The sequence below is a fragment of the Fusarium oxysporum genome, chromosome IX (genome assembly GCF_013085055.1).
Source record: "Fusarium oxysporum Fo47 chromosome IX, complete sequence".
Lineage (NCBI taxonomy): Eukaryota > Fungi > Ascomycota > Sordariomycetes > Hypocreales > Nectriaceae > Fusarium > Fusarium oxysporum.
In genome coordinates, this window is record NC_072848.1 from 2778071 (window position 1) to 2795784 (window position 17714).

The 17714-nt window shown below is 48.1% G+C and overlaps 7 protein-coding genes across 7 annotated transcripts; 2 read left to right on the forward strand and 5 right to left on the reverse strand.

The window, feature by feature from the left end:
• Nucleotides 1-78: 78 nt before the first annotated feature.
• On the reverse strand, nt 79-1603 carry FOBCDRAFT_231948 (uncharacterized protein). Its single transcript, XM_031190651.3, has 6 exons — nt 1359-1603; nt 1287-1306; nt 1194-1230; nt 1079-1146; nt 555-1027; nt 79-507 (listed from the first exon to the last, which is right to left on the reverse strand). The coding sequence occupies exons 1-6, from the start codon at nt 1537-1539 to the stop codon at nt 123-125; spliced, it is 1164 nt and encodes a 387-aa protein (XP_031034636.1). The 5' UTR covers nt 1540-1603; the 3' UTR covers nt 79-122.
• A 610-nt stretch (nt 1604-2213) lies between these two features.
• On the reverse strand, nt 2214-3871 carry FOBCDRAFT_231951 (uncharacterized protein). The gene is made up of 5 exons (XM_031190652.3): nt 3492-3871; nt 3287-3445; nt 2914-3236; nt 2799-2868; nt 2214-2753 (listed from the first exon to the last, which is right to left on the reverse strand). The coding sequence occupies exons 1-5, from the start codon at nt 3778-3780 to the stop codon at nt 2620-2622; spliced, it is 975 nt and encodes a 324-aa protein (XP_031034637.2). The 5' UTR covers nt 3781-3871; the 3' UTR covers nt 2214-2619.
• A 305-nt stretch (nt 3872-4176) lies between these two features.
• Nucleotides 4177-6203, forward strand: FOBCDRAFT_253196 (general substrate transporter). Its single transcript, XM_031190653.3, has 5 exons — nt 4177-4320; nt 4403-4677; nt 4732-5275; nt 5322-5709; nt 5759-6203. Exons 1-5 carry the CDS (start codon nt 4249-4251, stop codon nt 6082-6084), a joined length of 1605 nt encoding a protein of 534 aa, XP_031034638.2. The 5' UTR covers nt 4177-4248; the 3' UTR covers nt 6085-6203.
• FOBCDRAFT_231956 (uncharacterized protein) lies at nt 6204-7708 on the reverse strand. Its single transcript, XM_059609878.1, has 4 exons — nt 7520-7708; nt 7228-7472; nt 6976-7179; nt 6204-6923 (listed from the first exon to the last, which is right to left on the reverse strand). Exons 1-4 carry the CDS (start codon nt 7554-7556, stop codon nt 6660-6662), a joined length of 750 nt encoding a protein of 249 aa, XP_059465878.1. The 5' UTR covers nt 7557-7708; the 3' UTR covers nt 6204-6659.
• Nucleotides 7709-7854: 146 nt separating this feature from the next.
• On the forward strand, nt 7855-11887 carry FOBCDRAFT_253198 (Aldehyde/histidinol dehydrogenase). Its single transcript, XM_059611030.1, has 7 exons — nt 7855-8032; nt 8074-8167; nt 8218-9599; nt 10037-10870; nt 10924-10981; nt 11024-11407; nt 11455-11887. The coding sequence occupies exons 1-7, from the start codon at nt 8009-8011 to the stop codon at nt 11643-11645; spliced, it is 2967 nt and encodes a 988-aa protein (XP_059465879.1). The 5' UTR covers nt 7855-8008; the 3' UTR covers nt 11646-11887.
• FOBCDRAFT_190176 (uncharacterized protein) lies at nt 11876-14579 on the reverse strand (the record flags this gene model as incomplete). Its single annotated transcript, XM_031190662.3, has 5 exons — nt 14269-14579; nt 14190-14212; nt 13735-14140; nt 13351-13687; nt 11876-12799 (listed from the first exon to the last, which is right to left on the reverse strand). The coding sequence occupies exons 1-5, from the start codon at nt 14526-14528 to the stop codon at nt 11876-11878; spliced, it is 1950 nt and encodes a 649-aa protein (XP_031034647.3). The 5' UTR covers nt 14529-14579.
• A 1965-nt stretch (nt 14580-16544) lies between these two features.
• Nucleotides 16545-17493, reverse strand: FOBCDRAFT_231967 (uncharacterized protein). The gene has a single exon (XM_031190663.3). The coding sequence runs from the start codon at nt 17393-17395 to the stop codon at nt 16625-16627; it is 771 nt and encodes a 256-aa protein (XP_031034648.2). The 5' UTR covers nt 17396-17493; the 3' UTR covers nt 16545-16624.
• Nucleotides 17494-17714: the final 221 nt, after the last annotated feature.

The window sequence follows — 17714 nt, forward strand, 5'->3', positions numbered from 1 at the left end:
GAATATGTTAGCGCTTCATTTTACACTGGTATCCAACTGTGACTCCACGGTGCTCATCATTCGCATTGACTTCGCAGGCATCGGTAAGGCGGATATGATTGAGTGAACTACGATACATACAATTAATGCTCTTCATACTGACGCACCTCAACTGTTCGAAGAATATGCGAATTATCCAGGCTTGTTCCGTGTCCCCCATTCCCGTCGCCGATGCTATTGGTGCTACCCTCAGCAGTATCATCTCCCGCACGAACCTTGGTGGTAACATACGACTTGCCATTCGGTATGAGAATATTCTCGTCACTTCCCATATCCTCGTTATAGTGAATGCTCTCTGGTGTATGCCCAGTGTTTCGCGATCGCTGTTTGGACGAACTCATCATCTCAAACTGTGACCTTGAGTAATTGGACGAATAACCTGGCTTGTCTTTGTGAAGAATGGATTTCCATAACATTGGCATGAACGGGAAGCACGCGCAGACGACTCCAATACCGCACTCAGCGATTCTGACTTCGGTTAGCGGTGTTCAAAAGCATGACCCTAGGTGACTGACCCAGTCAGGTTGATTTGCAGAAAGACGTAGGTCTGATCTGGACTTTCCCCATTATGGATAATGAATACTAGCCGAACAAGGCTAAAGATGCAGGCGATTCCTCCAACTCCAAAGATAGCGACGATCTTGAGCTTTGCGATAAGTCCGACTTGGAGTTTCTTGGTGAGAGGACAGGGTAGAAGAAGGACAACGATGTCGCTGAGAAGACTGATGATGTTATCGACAAGAATGAGAACTCGCTGATTGAAGCATTCGCCATCGGTTGTAGCGCCCCAGAACATTGAGATTGGACGACAGATGAACATCTTGAGGAATAACATGGCGACGTAGTAGACGCCCATAACTCCGAGGAAGCCGTATATCCATTTGACGTAGGTCTTATAAGGAGAGAAGATGCTGGCGAGGAAGAGAAGAATGGCAGCTTTGATGGCAAAGACTGTTGGGCCGTAGTTGACCATGGTCGCATAGACCGTCTGCGACAAGCTTAGCCCAGGCTCGGGTTGGGGCATAAGGAAGAGACGTACCTGGTTATACTGCGTTATGAGATGATCTGGGACATCCCATTGGTGAAGGCCACCACCGTATCTCAACACTATCGTTGTTAGCTTCAAGTGTTGAGTCTGGGCGACAAGTACTTACTCAGCAGACACATAGTGCAGTATCCCATGAAGCCAATCTGGCGGACGGTTAGGACTTGACACAAGACTAGGGTACGCCGAACAAATAACATACATATCCAATGACACAAGCAACTAGGTATCCACGTTAGCAAGGGAATCGAAGTTGTAATGGGTATGGACATACTGTCATCTAGCCGAAGCCTCATCGCCAGCCTGTAACGGGCCCATAGACGTAAAAAGACGAATATCGAACAGACAGACATTGCGATTGCATTAGAAGCAATGCATATGTAGTACAACTCTCGGTTCGGATTGTCAAAGTTGGACTCCTTCCCCGGAGGCGGTTCCATCGCTGGTTTGGTCATGTTGGCTGCTAGTTGACTGCAAAAACCTAGATGCTTTGGAGTGCGCCTAGAATAGTCGAGATGCAGAACCAAGATAAAAACTCAAAAACAACCGATGGTAGGACACAGCATACCAGGCACATATGTACCCACTGTAGACACGAGATGCAGGTAATAGGAGCTACGACATGGCGGCGAATCCTCCGTTCAGTGATCAACCGCAGCTGACAGTGGGACCAGTCAAATTTCTCAGGCCTAGGATTTTGAGGCAATGAATGTAATAGTCACAGATAATATGATCATTTACTGATTTCACATGGACTCGGACGAGTGATGGACCGGTATGAGCAAAACCCCTGAGAATGGCCCATTGTTCCTGTCGCATGCATACTCTGAGGTCATAAAGAAAAGTTCCTCACCTGCTACCGAGATCAATACCCGTCTAGGTTCGAACAATAGTATTGGATTTGTCGAGGGAGGCATGGATGTTAAATTCGAGGAACTGCGTTCCGCGCGGGTAGGATACGATTGGCTTGCCACGATCATAACATCAGATATTAATCTTCAGCACTCGGTGGGGGTTTCATTGTGAGACAAGGTCCCTTTGACAAGCGAAGTTGTATTTCAACCGCCAATCCTTTCAAACGCTCCAGAGAGAAGAGTCAACAACGCTGCATAAAATTATGAATGTATTCCAGAAGAGCTACCGAAATTAGACCACTCAAACTGACGGCCCCCAACCTGGGCACATAGCAAGATCTCAAGATAGAAAAGATCGCCAGATCATATGCATGTTGGTCGTCCCGTCGTTACATCGCTTCCGTACTCGGCCCATTTATTGTCGATCACCGTTTAAAATACCCCCGCCGGTTTAATTCCCCGGGCCGTCTTCTCTTTCTCGGTTACGAGAGAATTTGGTGATATGATGTGAAGGATCCTTGTGTTCACATGTAATTACTGATTGAGTGGCTGTCGCGTAAAGAAAATTTCAAGGAAGGGCATAAAAAGCAATGATAATGATACGATTTCGTTACTCTGTTTGAGGGTATGCTAAGCTGTCATCTAGCGCTTGGTTGTGGCATGTGAAGGTAGACGAAGTACCTAGAAGATAGCTTGTGCATTTGGTGGCGAGGAAATACCTCCCTTCATGTTAAACGGCGTAGATGACATGAAGAACGTCCAGCGGTTCAATTGCTTGCATGTCTCTGCCAATCTCTCCAGATCAAACAATTCACCTAAATCATTAGCACTTATACCCTCTGCAAGTAGTGAAAACTTACCAATTGGCATCCCCCATCCAGCCAACATATACTCATGCATCAAAACACCACCCTCACTTGGCGGGTATACCTGTACCCATCAGTCTCTGACATAACACTGCTCGCACAAGCTTACCTCCCAACTAATAGCATCGCCCGCCACAGCTGCAAAACCCGTGTTCCATATCCACTTGAGCACATCCATTGTTCCTTCAACGCCTGCATGTTGAGGACTTGTAGTAGCAGCATATGCCTTCTTGGCGTCTACATCCATAACATGCTCCCATTCTTTGATCACGCCAATGCGGACAAGAAGAATGTCGCCGCGTCGGAAGGTGATGTTGCATTCTTTGGCAATCTGGAGGATCTCGTTGAGCTTGATAGTGTGTAAGGAGAAGGTTGAGTAGGCGATGGCGTTCTTTTCAGCCCATGATGCGTAGTCGATTAGAACTCCACGGCCTGCAATACGGTATCAGATATGAAACGAGGGTCGGGGGTTTCTGACCGACCTGTTATTCCTTCTTGAGCCCAGTGGTGAATACTAATACGGTCATTCGTCCTATCCAAAATCTCCTCCTTCGTCGTCCCTCCATAAAACACCCTCTCTTTACTCCCCTCCTCCCTCGGCATAGAAAAGTGTCTCAATCCGTCCCACTGACTACTCTGCTCTACCAAAGGTCAACACGATCCCAAAACCATAATAATAATACTAACGGGGATTCATAATGTAAATATCATCGAACGCAACACCATCCAGCAGCGGCACCATCTTGAGCTCACACGGCTGCCGGTTAAAGCACGCAAACTCAAGCTTATTCAGATCCCAACCGAGATTGACGCGGATCCCAGTCTTGATCTGTGTCTGTGCGGCTGAAGCCACCCGCTCTGGCGTCAGCAGGACGAGACGGCCTAGACCTTCTTCTCGGCTGCCTGGTTGGCCTATCCAGATGCGTTTGGGATCGGGGAGTTCATCCCATTGCTTTTCCATAAATGAGGGGTCCATTGTGAATAAGGTGAGTGATCGATGCAGGAAATATGCATTGAGGGAGCTTGTTTATAGCATCGCGATGGTGAACCCCTCATGCATGTGAGGTTCGTTCCACAAATACCGTCATGATCCGAGGCTTTCGAGACAAGGATCGGTTAACGGATTGCTTGTTGTCTCAATTACATGTTTCTCAGTTACATCCAAGTGGGTAATAATATGCAGACCTGTCACAACAGGTAAACCACGCTGTCAATCCCTGTAGGCGGCAGGCCAGCCGAAACCGGCACGTCTCTTCCATCTCCCGGTGATCTACATGGGCTGAGGTTACAGTAGGAATGTGACTGTCAAAAGACCCGAGACAACCACGCCGATCATAGTTCTTCTCTCTCTTCTCTGCTTAATTGACTTTTTTTTTCTTTTCTTTTCATTTCTTTTTTCGCTCCCGTATCCTGTCGAATTGGTATATGCAACGTGTACACGAGAATGCCGCAAACTGGGAACCAGACGAGCTTGTACAACAAGCTCGTCATTACTTTTGTCGCAATCGGCGGAACTGTGAGTTTGGCCCCTCGTATTCACGTTTAATTACAATTTAATCTCAGTAACTCTATTTGTGACTTGCTAACACAACTCACAGACATATGGATATGCAGCGTCCATCATCGGAAGCACAATCGGCCAACCGGGCTGGTACCAGTTCTTCAATCTTCCTGCCGACGGTGAACTAGGCTACGATACTATAACGACACCGGCGATCGCGACGGCCAATGGACTCTTTTCCGCTGGCGGCGCGTTTGCGTGTCTGGTGCTTATGTGGGCTTGTGATTACTATGGACGGTTGAGGAGTATTCAGTTTGGATGCGCTTTGGGGATACTTGGTGGTGTTCTTCAGTGCGCGGCTCAGAACCTTGCGTGAGTACCCACTCCATTAAACGCTGTCGCAAGTCAAAACTAATGGTGTTTTAGTATGTTCCAGGCTGGAAGATGGATCATGGGCATGTGCGTTGGTCTAATGGCTACCGTTACACCAATGTATCTCTCCGAAATGTCAAGTCCCCTCGCACGTGGCTGGCTCGTTGGTCATCATGCTATCTTTCTCGTCTTCGGCTACATGCTGTCCTCTTGGATTGGCTTCGCAGTTTACTTCTCCAAGAATCTCGAGTTCGGCTGGCGCTTCCCATTAGCCTTCCAAGTCTTCCCTCCGCTGGTCTTGCTTCTTGGCTCACCTTGGATCCCTCGCTCGCCGAGATGGCTCATGTCCAAGGGCCATCGTGAAGAAGCGTGGTCTGTTCTCGTTCGTCTTCGCAGGTCGGCCAATGATCCTGAGGATCTTGTTGCCAAAGAGGAGTACTACCAGATTGAGAAGCAGCTTGAGCTTGATGCGAAGAAGCTTGAGGCTTATGGGGGAAGTCCATGGAGGGCTGTCTTCCAGAAGAAGAGTTACCGCAAGCGTATGCTCATTGGGTTCATGACTCAATGGGGAGCAGAGTTTGGAGGTCCTCTCATTATCGTAAGTGCTAATCTCTCCACTCAGCATCATGACTAACAAGAGCAAGAACAACTATGCAGTCATCCTGTATACTAGTTTAGGCCAAACTGGATACATGCCGCTTTTGTTGTCGGCCTTATGGCTAACTACAGCCGGACTGATCTACAATCCTGGTGGTGCTTGGCTACATGACAAGGTCAACTCTCGCCGTAAGATGTACATGACTGGCTTCATCGGTATTGTCATTACCACTTCGATCTACTGCGCCATGATCTCGCTGTATGCTGGTACAGATAATAAGGCTGGAAATGCCATCGGCGTACTGTTCATGTTCTTGTACCTCGCCTTTCAAGGCACCTTCTGTAACACAACCATGTACCTTTACGTCTCAGAGATCTTCCCAACTGAGATACGATCCATTGGTATTGGTTGGTCTTTATTTGGACAATTTGCTGGTAAGTCCCCTCTTATCTCACTAAACGAGGACCATACTAACATGTCCAGCTACTATCATTCTTCTCCAGACAGCGCCTATCGGGTTTAATGCTGTCGGATGGAAATATTTCCTCCTCGTTATCTGCTGGAGTGTTCTATTCATTCCCGCCATTTACTTCTTTTGGCCTGAGACTGCTAGACTTTCTTTGGAAGAGATTGGTAAGCAGTTTGGCGATGAAGTCGCCGTGCATATCACAGATGCGACAGATGAAGAGCGCGCGGCGATTGATAGGCAGTTGATGGGCGAGATTCATGGTGACAACAAAGCACCCGGTAACGCTACGAATGAGATTCCATCTAGCAACAGTAGCCAGTACATTGCGACCAAGCAGTAAGCTGGCGAATGTCTGTCACATGCCAAACGGGGTCTGAGGTCCTGTGAGGAATGGGTACCGTTGGGATAGTATTAAAAGGCCAGCAGGCCATTCATTACACATTTTTAGAGTTATGCACAGTGATTTTCATGATTGTAATTGAGTGAATGCATAAATTGAAACGCGACAGACGAGCCAGGCGCAACGGCAACTTCACATGATGCTCTCATGCCAAGGCACAATCGAGCAACCCTTTCCTCTCCCGCGGAATTCCCAGCGCCGCATCGTCAAACCGAAAATGTCAGTGCTTAATCTCACCACATTGAGGATCAGCAGAACCACGTCAATCAGTTCATCAGCAGCTTGCCCCCGCCCAATTTTTGGAGCCATACGCGGCAAATGTGACGAGCGCTGGGGTTACAGCACTAATGCCGGGCATTCACATGTTCACCAGCATCCAAAGGAATCAGACCCTGGCAACTTGATCGACAAGCTGCATAGGGGGCTCCTGGGGTCTTAAGTGTCTCTTGTCTCGTTCAGCGCGGGATGTGCCGGACAATTCACTGCACCGTTCTCTCAGTTAACGAGTAAGGTGACTAGATTGCCCTCCCTCCATCAACATCCAGATTAACACCAGTGATAAACGAAGCCTCCTCACTCGCCAAAAACACCGCTGCTTTAGTAACATCCCTGATCTCCCCCATCCTTCCAAGCGGAACATTCCCCAGCGCCTTCTGAACCTCTGGCGTGATCTCTTTCCCAATAAACGTTGGAAGAAGACCAGTCATAGTCGCCAAGGGACAAATGGAATTGACGCGTATTCCATCCGGACCATATTCCGCTGCAAGACCCATGGTCGCCTGTACCTTGGCATTAGCTTTGCGTGATATGGGTCGATCTGACTTGACTTACGTTTGTGATTGCTCCTTTGGATGCGTTGTACCATACCAAGCCTGGGCGAGGTCGATGAGCGCCTACAGAGGCGATGTTGATCATTGAGCCTTTTGAGCCTTGCTTTTTGACCTGGGTTGTGAAGGCGTTGCTGCCGAGGAAGACGCTCTTGACGTTGACGCTCATTACCTTGTCGAATTCTTCTTCAGTGACTAGGTTGGTGCTCTGCCAACTGTCAGTTTCACTTCCATAGTTGAGCCTCAATCTACTTACCTTGTTCTCATAGCTTGTACCGGCATTATTGACCAGAATGTCAAGATGTCCCCAAAGCTGAACGGCTTTATCAACTGCGCTCTGCCAATCCGCTGCTTTGGTGACGTTCATGGTCTGAAACTCGAAGGATTCAGACGTCGCAGCTACTTTTTGGCCTGCTGCTTCGTTGATGTCGCAGATGAGGACCTTGGCGCCCTCTTCAGCGAAGTGCTCAGCGATGCCTTGACCAAAGCCAGAAGCGGCGCCTGTTTCTGTCTCAGCAGTGGTCAGAGATGCGATGAGGGGTAAATACCTGTAACAATAGCGACTTTACCATCTAAACGACCCATGATTGCTGTTTAGTAGCTGTAAACTTGTCTGAACATCGAGAAGCGACTGAAGCGACGTGATACATATACCTGCCCCTCACGGTCGTCGTTGTCTGGAGAGTTGATTCCCTACCACGATGGGTAACCCAGAAAGGGTGCAGATCTTAACTATGTACGGCAGGTGGCTTGAACTCTAGGTATCTGCAGCGATGAGCCGACTCGCTGATTGTGTTGGTGGGCGAGAAGCGGGGAATTCTGCAATGACCATTACTAACCGGGTTCTTACGTGCATACCCTGAAGACAAAGCATATGACGAGAATAACCAACAGCTTTCATAGAACTTGTCCCATTTTACTGAAGATCTCATCTCAATTTTGAGAACACAAAGGAGACTGTTACTCAGGCCATTTGACTCATTCCTCTGCCACACCACCATCGCCCAAGATCGACAATTCATCAACCTGAGAGCAAAATGGCTTACTCGTTGCCTTTCAAAGTAAGCATGTGTAGTAAGACCTGATGAGCTCGGCTAATTAGCACAAGCTCAATCGTTCTGACCTTCTCATCACCGACTCTTACATCCAAGGCCAAACCAAACCCGCCCTCTCAGGTTCAACCTTCGACGTAATCGGTAAGTTCCCTCCATATCACAACATCTCACCGATCTTACACAGCATCTAGATCCCGGAACCAATAAACCATGGACAAAAGTCACGAACAACTCAGCCGATGACGTCGACGCAACCGTCCGCGTCGCACACAATGCATTCCAATCTTTCAAGAAAACCTCCCCTCGAGCACGTGCCCAATGGCTTCTCAAATGGGACGCCCTCATCCGCGAGCACAAAGTCGATTTAGCCACGCTTTTGGTGTATGAGACGGGAAAACCATACGTCGAGGCAATCGGGGAGATGGATTATTCTTTGACGTTCGTATCATGGTTTGCGGGCGAGGCAGAGCGGATTCAAGGAACTTGTTTCGCCCCGTCTGCGCCAGATAGACGAGTAGTCACTATCAAACAGCCACTCGGTGTCGCGGTCGCGTTGGTGCCGTGGAACTTTCCTGTTGCTATGGTCCTGAGAAAGGCTGCTGCTGCGTTGGCGGCTGGTTGTACAATGGTGGTTAAGCCATCGCCTGAAACGCCGGTTACTGCTATGGCTTTGGCCAAGTTGGCCAGTGAGGCTGGATTTCCAGACGGCGTTCTGAATGTCTTGCCGACAAGCTTGGAAAACACGCCGTCGCTTAGTGAAGCTCTTTGCAAGCATGAGTTGGTTAAGAAGGTTACCTTTACAGGATCAACTCGCGTTGGGACTCTTGTTGCGAACCACTGCAGTTTGGGTCTCAAGAAAGTGGTTCTGGAGCTAGGCGGTAATTGCCCTTGTCTTATCTTTGATGATGCAGACATCGAAGCAGCTTTGCGCGAACTCGTCGGCCTCAAATGGCGTCATGCTGGTCAAGCTTGCGTTACAGTCAATCGCTTCCTTGTGCAGTCTGGGGTATATGACGAGTTCCTTCAGCGCTTCGTTGAAGAGACTGCCAAGTATGTCATCGGCCACGGCGCTGCTGAAGGAACTACCCTCGGACCTGTTACGAAGCCCGAAAGTTTGGGCCGAGCTGAGCGACTTGTTAAAGATGCTGTTTCGAAAGGTGCTCGAATTGTCACTGGAGGCAATCGTGTTTCTCCCAAGGGAGGCGAAGGCGGTTATTTCTTCGAGCCGACGATTCTCGCTGATATGTCGCATGACACTCTGATCTCCTGCGAAGAGTGTTTTGCGCCGATCGCTGCTTTCTATAAATTCGAGACGGAAGAGGAGGCGGTTCAAGCGGCTAATGATACACCGATGGGTCTTGCTAGTTATGCTTTTACCAAGAACGCAGATCGGATCTGGCGAATGCTTGAGAATCTTGAGGCTGGAATGATAGCTCTCAACACCGGTGATTATTCTGCTCGGATCTTGATGATGTGTGCTGACGAGATACTAGGCAATTCTTCTGCGGCCGAGTCACCATTTGGAGGGATCAAGATGTCAGGTTATGGAAAGGAAGCTGGGAAGGACGTGGCTGTGAGCGAATACATGATCTCCAAGACGGGTACTATTACAGTCGATGGACTTGTTTAGTTGATCAACTTTGGTCTTTCTAGTGAAGGCTGGCGATGTCTGACATCTGTTCACCTGGTGAGCAAGGTGGTGTCAATTGTGAGACCAAAGGATTTTCGAATATCTATTTACAACGTGCTACTCTCTGGGCCAATAGTAGTGGAATTTTGGTAACATCCTGACATGGCTCAGGAGATGAGTGGTGACATTCTCTGGAGCTTTTGAGGTAGTGGGACTGGAGAGTAACTTGATATGGACTAGAGCTGACACGACACGGAAATCCGTTTGCTTCTCCAGCACAGACCGATTGATTTCTTATCTCAAATCCATCTTCTTCAATTACTTCAACTTCTTTTTCTACTATTGAGCAATTTTGTTTGACTTGGCTGTTCAAAATGGAGATAATACCCGTTTCATGGAGTGACCAGCCCAACCCAATCCCTAATCTCCGCACCCGAACGTTCTTCATTACAGACCACCCTCTCGACGAGCAAATCCTCGAAAACGGTCTAAATAAACTGATCAGAAATCACTGGCGAAAACTAGGCGCGCGTCTTTTCCCATCGCATGGAGATACACGCCTAGAATACCGTCTACCGCATGTTTTCCCAGATGACTATGAGCTCTTCAAATGGTCCTCCGTTAGCGCTGGTTATTCCTATGGCGAGACTTATGAATTGTCGAAGATTCTGCATCCAGGCGATGGTGTAGCCTTTTTACCAAATATGGAGACAATTGACGCGCGGTTGAGGCCGCAGGACTGGCCATATGAACGAAAAGACGAGCCGCCTAATTCGCCGTTGTTGTATGTCCACTTAACCAAGTTTTCGGATGGAGCTGTTCTTGCTATGAGCGTTCCGCATGTCTTTGCTGATCAAGGTGGCTTGGCCAATATCGTCAAGGCGTGGCTTGCTGTTATCGAGGGCAAAACACCACCAGGAATGACAGGTTACAAGGATGATGTACTGGAAGGTGAAAAGCTCTCCAACGGTGATGTCAATCAGGATGAACGGATTGGACGGATGCGCATCCGCAGCAAGAAAGACCAGACGTTGGTGATTGGGAGAATTGCTCTCGACCTGGTGAAAGACAGGAAGGAGGAGTCTAGACTCGTTTTTCTACCAATACAAGTGGTACAAAGTTTGAGAGACAAGGCGAGAGAGCGCTTGGATGGAAAACACATTTTGGCGAATGAAATCAGCAACGGTGATATCATTACCGCAATCTTCACAAAGGTAGATTATCAACGACTCAAACTCAAGTCTGCCATGCTAAAGACGCCGAATAGCTTGCCAGGATCAATTCCGAGTCCAAGTACGATATTTCGCTTTCCTCAACCATCAACTGTAGGTCCATCTAGCCATCCAAGAAATCAGCTAACAAATTAGTACGAGATCGCATTCCCGAACTTCAAGGCGAAAAGGGTGAAGGATTTGTTCATAACGCCGTACACTATGCAACAGCCAACTTCGCAATCAAGCCCTCAACAGGGCTAGACGACATTGCTCTCCAGAACGGAAGAGCCGTCAACAAAGCCCTAGAGGAATCGGATATCAAAGCTGGAGTTCGCACTCTCCGAGAGCTCGCTAAGGCGAACCAAGTCATGCTTATCTGCGAACCTCACCATAAGCTCTACAGCTCTTCAAACTGGGGTGGTTCATGGCATGGAATAGATTTTACGAAAGCAGCGCCTAAGTCATATGACTTGTCAAGCCATAGGAAAGAGATGGTTGTTCTTGGACAGAGCAAGACGCTAAAAGCACCGATGAGATGTAAGTGCACTGCCATGTTGAGGTGTAAGATACTGACTGGTTGATAGACCGCGTTGTGATTATGCGTCGAACAAGTGAAGGCTTCTGGTGCGACTTTGCTGCGCCAGTCGAGACCATGGCCCTGATCGATAAGTTTATTAGGTGGGATCCTTCGCTGGGAATTCTTTTAGAGGAGATGGAATCTTATGGCACTTCCAAGAGTCGAAGAGCGTTCAAGTCAAACTGCGGAGTCCCGTGATCATTGTCATTTGCTTTTATGCTGCAAGCAAAAAGGGGTTCTCGGTCAGAACAATAGCTGATCTCTCAGCCAAAGGTTTCATCTCAAGTATCAGGGAAGATAACCATGTATTGCCTATACAAATTACTTTGTATTCTTTGCATTCGTGTTGGGTTTGAAGTTTCTTTTTTACCCCCCAGCCTTATATTACTACCATAGGTACTTAATTCTATAGTATACCACTATGAACTCTAAACTTGCCCAGGTCTGACAGTTCGCTCCCTTGGCTTATTGCTTGCCTCGTAGTATCTACCCACAGCCCTCTCCCAAGACTCTTGAATAGTTCCCCAATATGATTCTGGATCCTTTTTCATATGCCCAACATGTCCACTTTCAAATAACTGCCCCTCGCTAGGGTATCCAGCCTCCTGCGAAACGGCCATATATCCTTCAATATGCTGCCACGGAATAAGAAAGTCTCCCTTTCCATACAAGAATAGCCTTGTGCTCTTCTTGCTTTCCCACTGCTCATCGGTGAAGATCCTGTGGCTGAACTTAGGCGCAGATTCTCTTCCCGCGAGATAGTCGAATACATGAATCATGCAGAAGAACCAGGCGCATAGCACTTGTGTTACGATGAATGGCAAGGGGAGCTTTGCTGCTAGCCCGATAGCCATGGCGTGAGAAAATCGCTTGAGGTTATCCCACGTAAGATATGGAGTTCCGGGCGTAGAGTCATAGACCGTCAGCGCATGGGGCATCGGCCGGTTGTAGGTCTCCTTGTAGGCATTCAAGGTGGCTGAGTAATTGATAGTTCCAGAATTAGACATCACGTGGAACAAGACTGAACCTTCTGATGCATTGTTGGGAAAAACCTCGTGTATAACCGGAAGCATGGCCTCTGTGCGCTGAGCCACATGGTCGATGAAGCCTTTGTAAATAGGCGACAGGACCGCGACTTGCTTGGCATGAGGGTACAACTGTCGATAGACATCGGTGAACTTTGATATGTGTCTTGGAGGTGCGTCGCCCCAGCCGTAGATGACGATTGTCCGAGGATGTTCTGGGTTTGTTTCAGTGCCTGTCAGCGTCTCACCCGGGCGAACGAAGACTCTATTTGATAAGGCACTGAAACCGACAAAGGTACTAGGCCGTGTGGATTTGCTCATGGTAATCTGGACTTCAAGGTGATTGTTGAAGATGGTTGAAAAGAAGGGAATATCCAGAAACCGTCCTGCTATATATCATGTTTCTCAGAGGATGTCTGAATAAGCTTATTCAATCCTCCAGAGAACCCGGATTGGCAGGGAAGTTACAAAATGAAGCTAATATGAGAGACCTTCTCACGTCAGATCAATCGATGTGTTGTGATTGAATATTCAGTGAGGCACAGTAGCTCTAGAGAGGTTTATGACGTGGAACAGTAAGCACTATACTCTCGGCTTATGGAGTCATATAATAGTTGCTGGATCCCTGTAGTGGTAGATGTTGGATTAACCTCTAAAAGACTTACGTTAAAACTTGGCTTACGATAAGAATTACTGGTTGTGCTGCTTATGGTCCGAGGCCAGCAATCTTGCCATTGAGCGGACTGATGTCAGTCTCAACAGTTGTGTCGGGGCGCGAATGATTTACATTACTCATTATATCTATTGTTACATGGTAGTGAAGATAGACGCTAATTAATCATGAAATGTTTGTGTACTGCGAAATAAGAAACTCATACCATTCGCTCTTGGTCCGAGGTGGATGCCTGGTCCTGGGTTTCTGTAAACACCACCTTGGTCTCAACCTTCTTCATAATCCCATTTTCCCAGTCGGATGTCCTTCGGTAGGAGTCATCACGCGACATATCGTCAAGTCGAACATGACCTGTGCGACTCGCGGTGACAAACGTAGTCATCCGACCACTGACCAATTCATCGCGAACCCTCTGTCGACCTCCCTCGGTCGGTCTAGCGTCTTGCTCTCTTGAGCTCTTGACTATGTGGCCGAGAAGAGAGGCAACGTTCATCTCGATGTATAGTTTGAGGAGGTAGACGAGTTGATGGAACTGGACATAGCTGATAGCCGTTAGACATGAGGCAACGTAGGTGAAGGGCATACTAACACAACAGGACTGGGGAGAAATGTGGCTCCCATCAGCACGCAATCCAACGACACTGATATAACAACCATAATGACGTTGAAGTGGAACAGCTCAGTATACTTCGTCAATCCGCAAGCGATGAGTCGCGATCGAACCAGGTATATGAAGTAGAGGTTAAGCGATAAATCGACGATCAAGAAGACAGCCTTTTCGGTTCGGTCCCAGACAATGTTGATTTCTTCGTACAGGTGCGAGATCTGTAAGCGAGCCGGTACCCAGATGCAGAAACCGCTGATGTTGATCAAGCTCGCAACCACTGCAACCCCCCACTTGACTCTGTTGATGTTCGTTTTGTTACCGAGAAGGAGGGATATTCGATTGATGATGATCTGGAGGGTAAATTGGATCTGCATACTCCAGAAAACAACTGCAGAAGGCGTAAGTATAAGTCTGAGGCTGATGATAGGGCGACGTACTGATAAAGAAAAAGACCCAGAAGCTGGAGAGCGATATCAAGTCAGTACGCTTCGGGAGAAGAGGACAGAGGAGACTGACCTTGGTGGAGCGAAGCCTCGTAGCCAGCAATAAGTGATGATTCCCATACAGTTGCATCCAATCCAGTCAAGCCAGCACATGATGATGTATGCGCTGAAAAGCCTTTTTCTCTGGTACGCCTGCATCGTCTGCTTGATGGCCATACCAGCAGTGAACATTGACGCGCCCATGCTGAAGCCGAAGATGAGACTGACAATGTTCATCTCCAGATCCTTTGGAGTCTCGGTCTTGTACCACGGAGGAATCAAAAAGCCCGCCATGGCTGGAGTGTAGTGAAGGACGAATACTAAACTTCGATATGTTGACTGCCACAAGAAACGATGAGACCAATGCCAAGAGCGGGACCAAGAGATAATGACTTATAATAACAGACGGTTCAATACGAAAATGACAGATCTTCCCCTGGTTTGGGCATTGTATCCATGATATGCAAAACCAAGGGGGTCTTAAGACTACCGTTAGCCTCGATCTCGAATACGAGTCAGTGCCCAACACCCACCAACGGTCAATTTAATGCATGAAGATCGCAACCCCAAAGCCGTAGCGCCGGCCGCGAGCATAGCGTATTGAGCAGTGAAGCAGCCGATCTTGCGACCCAAAAGTCGCAGATTTAATGCTAAAAGAGCGGGCTGGACGCTATCCGTTGACGCCACGGAATTTTGAGTTAGTGTCTTGACTCGGGAAATTGTAGAAATTGGGATGAAAGCGATGCGCGCCGATAAGGTTCGGGGTATTATAGCTGAGACTTGCGCTGAGATCGTGAACGAGTCTGGAGAACGAGGAGCGAGACTTTGGCGTTGCAGTGACTGGACGGTCAAGAGTCCAACCGGACGTAATCTGGGGAAATATTATCGATATGCCGTTCAATTATTGATACGATACCTGAGACACGGCACAATCGGCAGTGATTTATCGTTGCAACGGCAGACGGATCAACGCAACGCCCAACAATGACAAACTCGTTACCGTAAGCCATAATGTAACCAACTCCTCCTTCCAAGACTTCGAATTGCGCTGGAACACCATCCACTACCGACAAAATCCCCGCCAGGCGTGACCCATTGGGTTACAAAAATGGCGTTTAAGTTTTCATGGAACAAGCATGGAACCACTAACCTAGCAGCGGCACAGTTGCTGTCGATGCACTAGCAATGTCAGCCTTAAACGCTAAACCCACTGGATTGGCTAGAAGCTCCGGGGGATCTCCCCCGTTGCCAGGCTTGTGATGTTTTATCGGACGATGGCTGTTTTATGTTTTTCCCGGGGTCAAGCGGGACGGATCCAATTGGTTTAGTGTGGCTACCTGGTTGTTGATCCATGAATATCGTATTTCATTTTCCTTGGATATGAGATGCTGCAATTAATGATTAGGAGATGCCCTTTCTTTTGCGAAATAAGGATCGTTGAAACAAATCCCTATTGGTATTAATGAGCAAAAGTGCTCAGTCGCGCTCTGTAAGCTAGTGCAAGCGCAGCCATCGCGTCCGTTGGCTCGCGTTGGGCTGAGACGGAACCGCGATGTTGAGCCCCGATTTAGCCCTGTCGATCAGAGAGTGCGGGGAACGACTCAAGAGGACGGTGAAGATTTTAATTTTAGTAACGGCGATAAATTGATCAAAGCTCGATTTCTCACTCTAGACTAATCATGGGATGACGATCTATGTTTCATGATGAGGACAAGAACTAACTGCCTGACTATTCCGCTGGCTCTTCGCCTGTCCCGCCAAAGTTAGTAGTCGACAAGCCACTGCAACACCTAATGACGGTCATCATTAGGTGTTCAATTCCTAATTGTCAGTTGATGGTCCAAGTGTTTGCCTGCACCAAGAATGGATGTTATTATGGACCAAAAGACATAAACTTGCACAGAGAAGTTCTAGATTCGAGTTAATGAAACAGAGGAATCGCATTACCTTATCGCATCAACTCAATTGTAGGACCGAGTTTATCTTTCAAGACTTTTGGTTTCGTGATGCTACAGATCGTCACAAGGAGAACGAACCTTTGCCTTCTGCCAGTGAGTATTGGATGTCTAAGGCGACAAGGGTACTGATGACAGTATGACGGTTTTCCAGCTGAAGAAGCTAAGTGTACAGGAAAGCCTCATGCCACAACAGCCTCCAGATCCAGATAATTATACACATCGTCTTTTCTCATCTTTCAATCTTGAAGCTCAGCATTGTATCATATAGTAGGTGGAATCAGGGCGAAATTGAGAAGAGATTTCAGGGTCGGGGAAATGTCACAAGTTTCAACTATTATTCAAGGATCAGGGATTTGGTAGGAATCAAGTATAGTATTAAGGTATTATTAACAGCATAGTCAACTCTTGAGTGTGAATACTACACAGTATGGACTAAAGCAACATAGCACCAACTACAGCGACCAGACCCATGCCAACAGCTCCGTGACCAGCAAGTCTCATGCCCGAGTTTGGCGCTGTTGTAGCCGATGCAACAGGAGTCTCAGTTCCCGAAGTCGCATCCGAAGTAACGCTGCCTGACGATGCCTCGGTGGTACCAGTAGTAGCAGCAGCCGCCACGGTCGTAGTCTCAGTACCAGTGGAATCAGTAGCGGTCGTCTTGGCAGTTGTCTTTGCGCTTGTCGTAGACGTAGACTCATCATCGTCGGCGCCGAATTCCTTGATATCCAACACATAAGTCCCGTTTCCACTGACACCGTCCTGCTCGAAACTAGCCCAACTGGGCTTTCCGTTTGTTCCCAAGGATACACAGGCCTCGCGGTACGCGTTGCTAGCGCAGATACTATTTCCATCGCTGGTAACGCCGCCACCGGCGTTGGTGCAAGAGACGAATAGCTGAGTGACAAGCTTGGCCGTATTGTCGAAGAATTCGTGGTCAGAGTTGGAGCTCAGACACGTGCGGCAACCATCCATGGAGCCGTACCAGCCATCCGGGTTCGGAATGCACACACAGTCCCTTGTTTCCTCCTTGGGCCACTTGAGCTTTTGGCACTTGAGCATGGCCTGGTAGATCGGCCAGCAGCCGCAGTCGTCGAGCTTGGAGGGGCTGTCGTCTGCTTCTTTGGTCTTGGACCAGCCGTTGGGCTCTGCTGAGGTGAAGCCAGAGATGGCAACGAGTGCGGCGAGACTTGATGAGAACTGCATGGTGAAATAGTTGGGTGTAAACGAATGGCGATGTTGTGAAACGAGTGACGTGAATGGAAGTTTGCAGAGGTAAAGGGAATGCGAGATGATGGGTCTTCGTGAGATTTTAAAATGCGATCCTGCATCACCGGATAAATCTCAAATTGACTAGCGTTGTCAGCTGTAATTTCCGGGTTTAGGCGCCAGCATCCATAATTCGCCCGGCTGCTTTCCGTGAGATCTTGGCGTGATATATCGCACGATCGGTTAGCAATGCTACAAGCCTATCCAGCTTATCTTTGCTTAATCACGGGATTAAAGTTTACTTGCTTAAAGAGAG

Coding starts and splice junctions, on each gene's coding strand:
- FOBCDRAFT_231948 (XM_031190651.3), bottom strand. CDS start 1,539: ATGACCAAACCAGCGATGGAACCGCCTCCGGGGAAGGAGTCCAACTTT. Junction 1,028..1,078: donor TCATAACGCAGTATAACCAG/GTACGTCTCTTC, acceptor AGCTTGTCGCAG/ACGGTCTATGCGACCATGGT. Junction 508..554: donor CTGCAAATCAACCTGACTGG/GTCAGTCACCTA, acceptor AACCGAAGTCAG/AATCGCTGAGTGCGGTATTG.
- FOBCDRAFT_231951 (XM_031190652.3), bottom strand. CDS start 3,780: ATGGACCCCTCATTTATGGAAAAGCAATGGGATGAACTCCCCGATCCC. Junction 3,237..3,286: donor GGCTCAAGAAGGAATAACAG/GTCGGTCAGAAA, acceptor ACCGTATTGCAG/GCCGTGGAGTTCTAATCGAC. Junction 2,754..2,798: donor TGGATGGGGGATGCCAATTG/GTAAGTTTTCAC, acceptor CTAATGATTTAG/GTGAATTGTTTGATCTGGAG.
- FOBCDRAFT_253196 (XM_031190653.3), top strand. CDS start 4,249: ATGCCGCAAACTGGGAACCAGACGAGCTTGTACAACAAGCTCGTCATT. Junction 4,321..4,402: donor TTGTCGCAATCGGCGGAACT/GTGAGTTTGGCC, acceptor CACAACTCACAG/ACATATGGATATGCAGCGTC. Junction 5,276..5,321: donor TTGGAGGTCCTCTCATTATC/GTAAGTGCTAAT, acceptor AACAAGAGCAAG/AACAACTATGCAGTCATCCT.
- FOBCDRAFT_231956 (XM_059609878.1), bottom strand. CDS start 7,556: ATGGGTCGTTTAGATGGTAAAGTCGCTATTGTTACAG. Junction 7,180..7,227: donor GTACAAGCTATGAGAACAAG/GTAAGTAGATTG, acceptor GACAGTTGGCAG/AGCACCAACCTAGTCACTGA. Junction 6,924..6,975: donor CCAAAGGAGCAATCACAAAC/GTAAGTCAAGTC, acceptor GCCAAGGTACAG/GCGACCATGGGTCTTGCAGC.
- FOBCDRAFT_253198 (XM_059611030.1), top strand. CDS start 8,009: ATGGCTTACTCGTTGCCTTTCAAA. Junction 9,600..10,036: donor AAGCTGGGAAGGACGTGGCT/GTGAGCGAATAC, acceptor TTCAAAATGGAG/ATAATACCCGTTTCATGGAG. Junction 10,982..11,023: donor GCTTTCCTCAACCATCAACT/GTAGGTCCATCT, acceptor CTAACAAATTAG/TACGAGATCGCATTCCCGAA.
- FOBCDRAFT_231967 (XM_031190663.3), bottom strand. CDS start 17,395: ATGCAGTTCTCATCAAGTCTCGCCGCACTCGTTGCCATCTCTGGCTTC.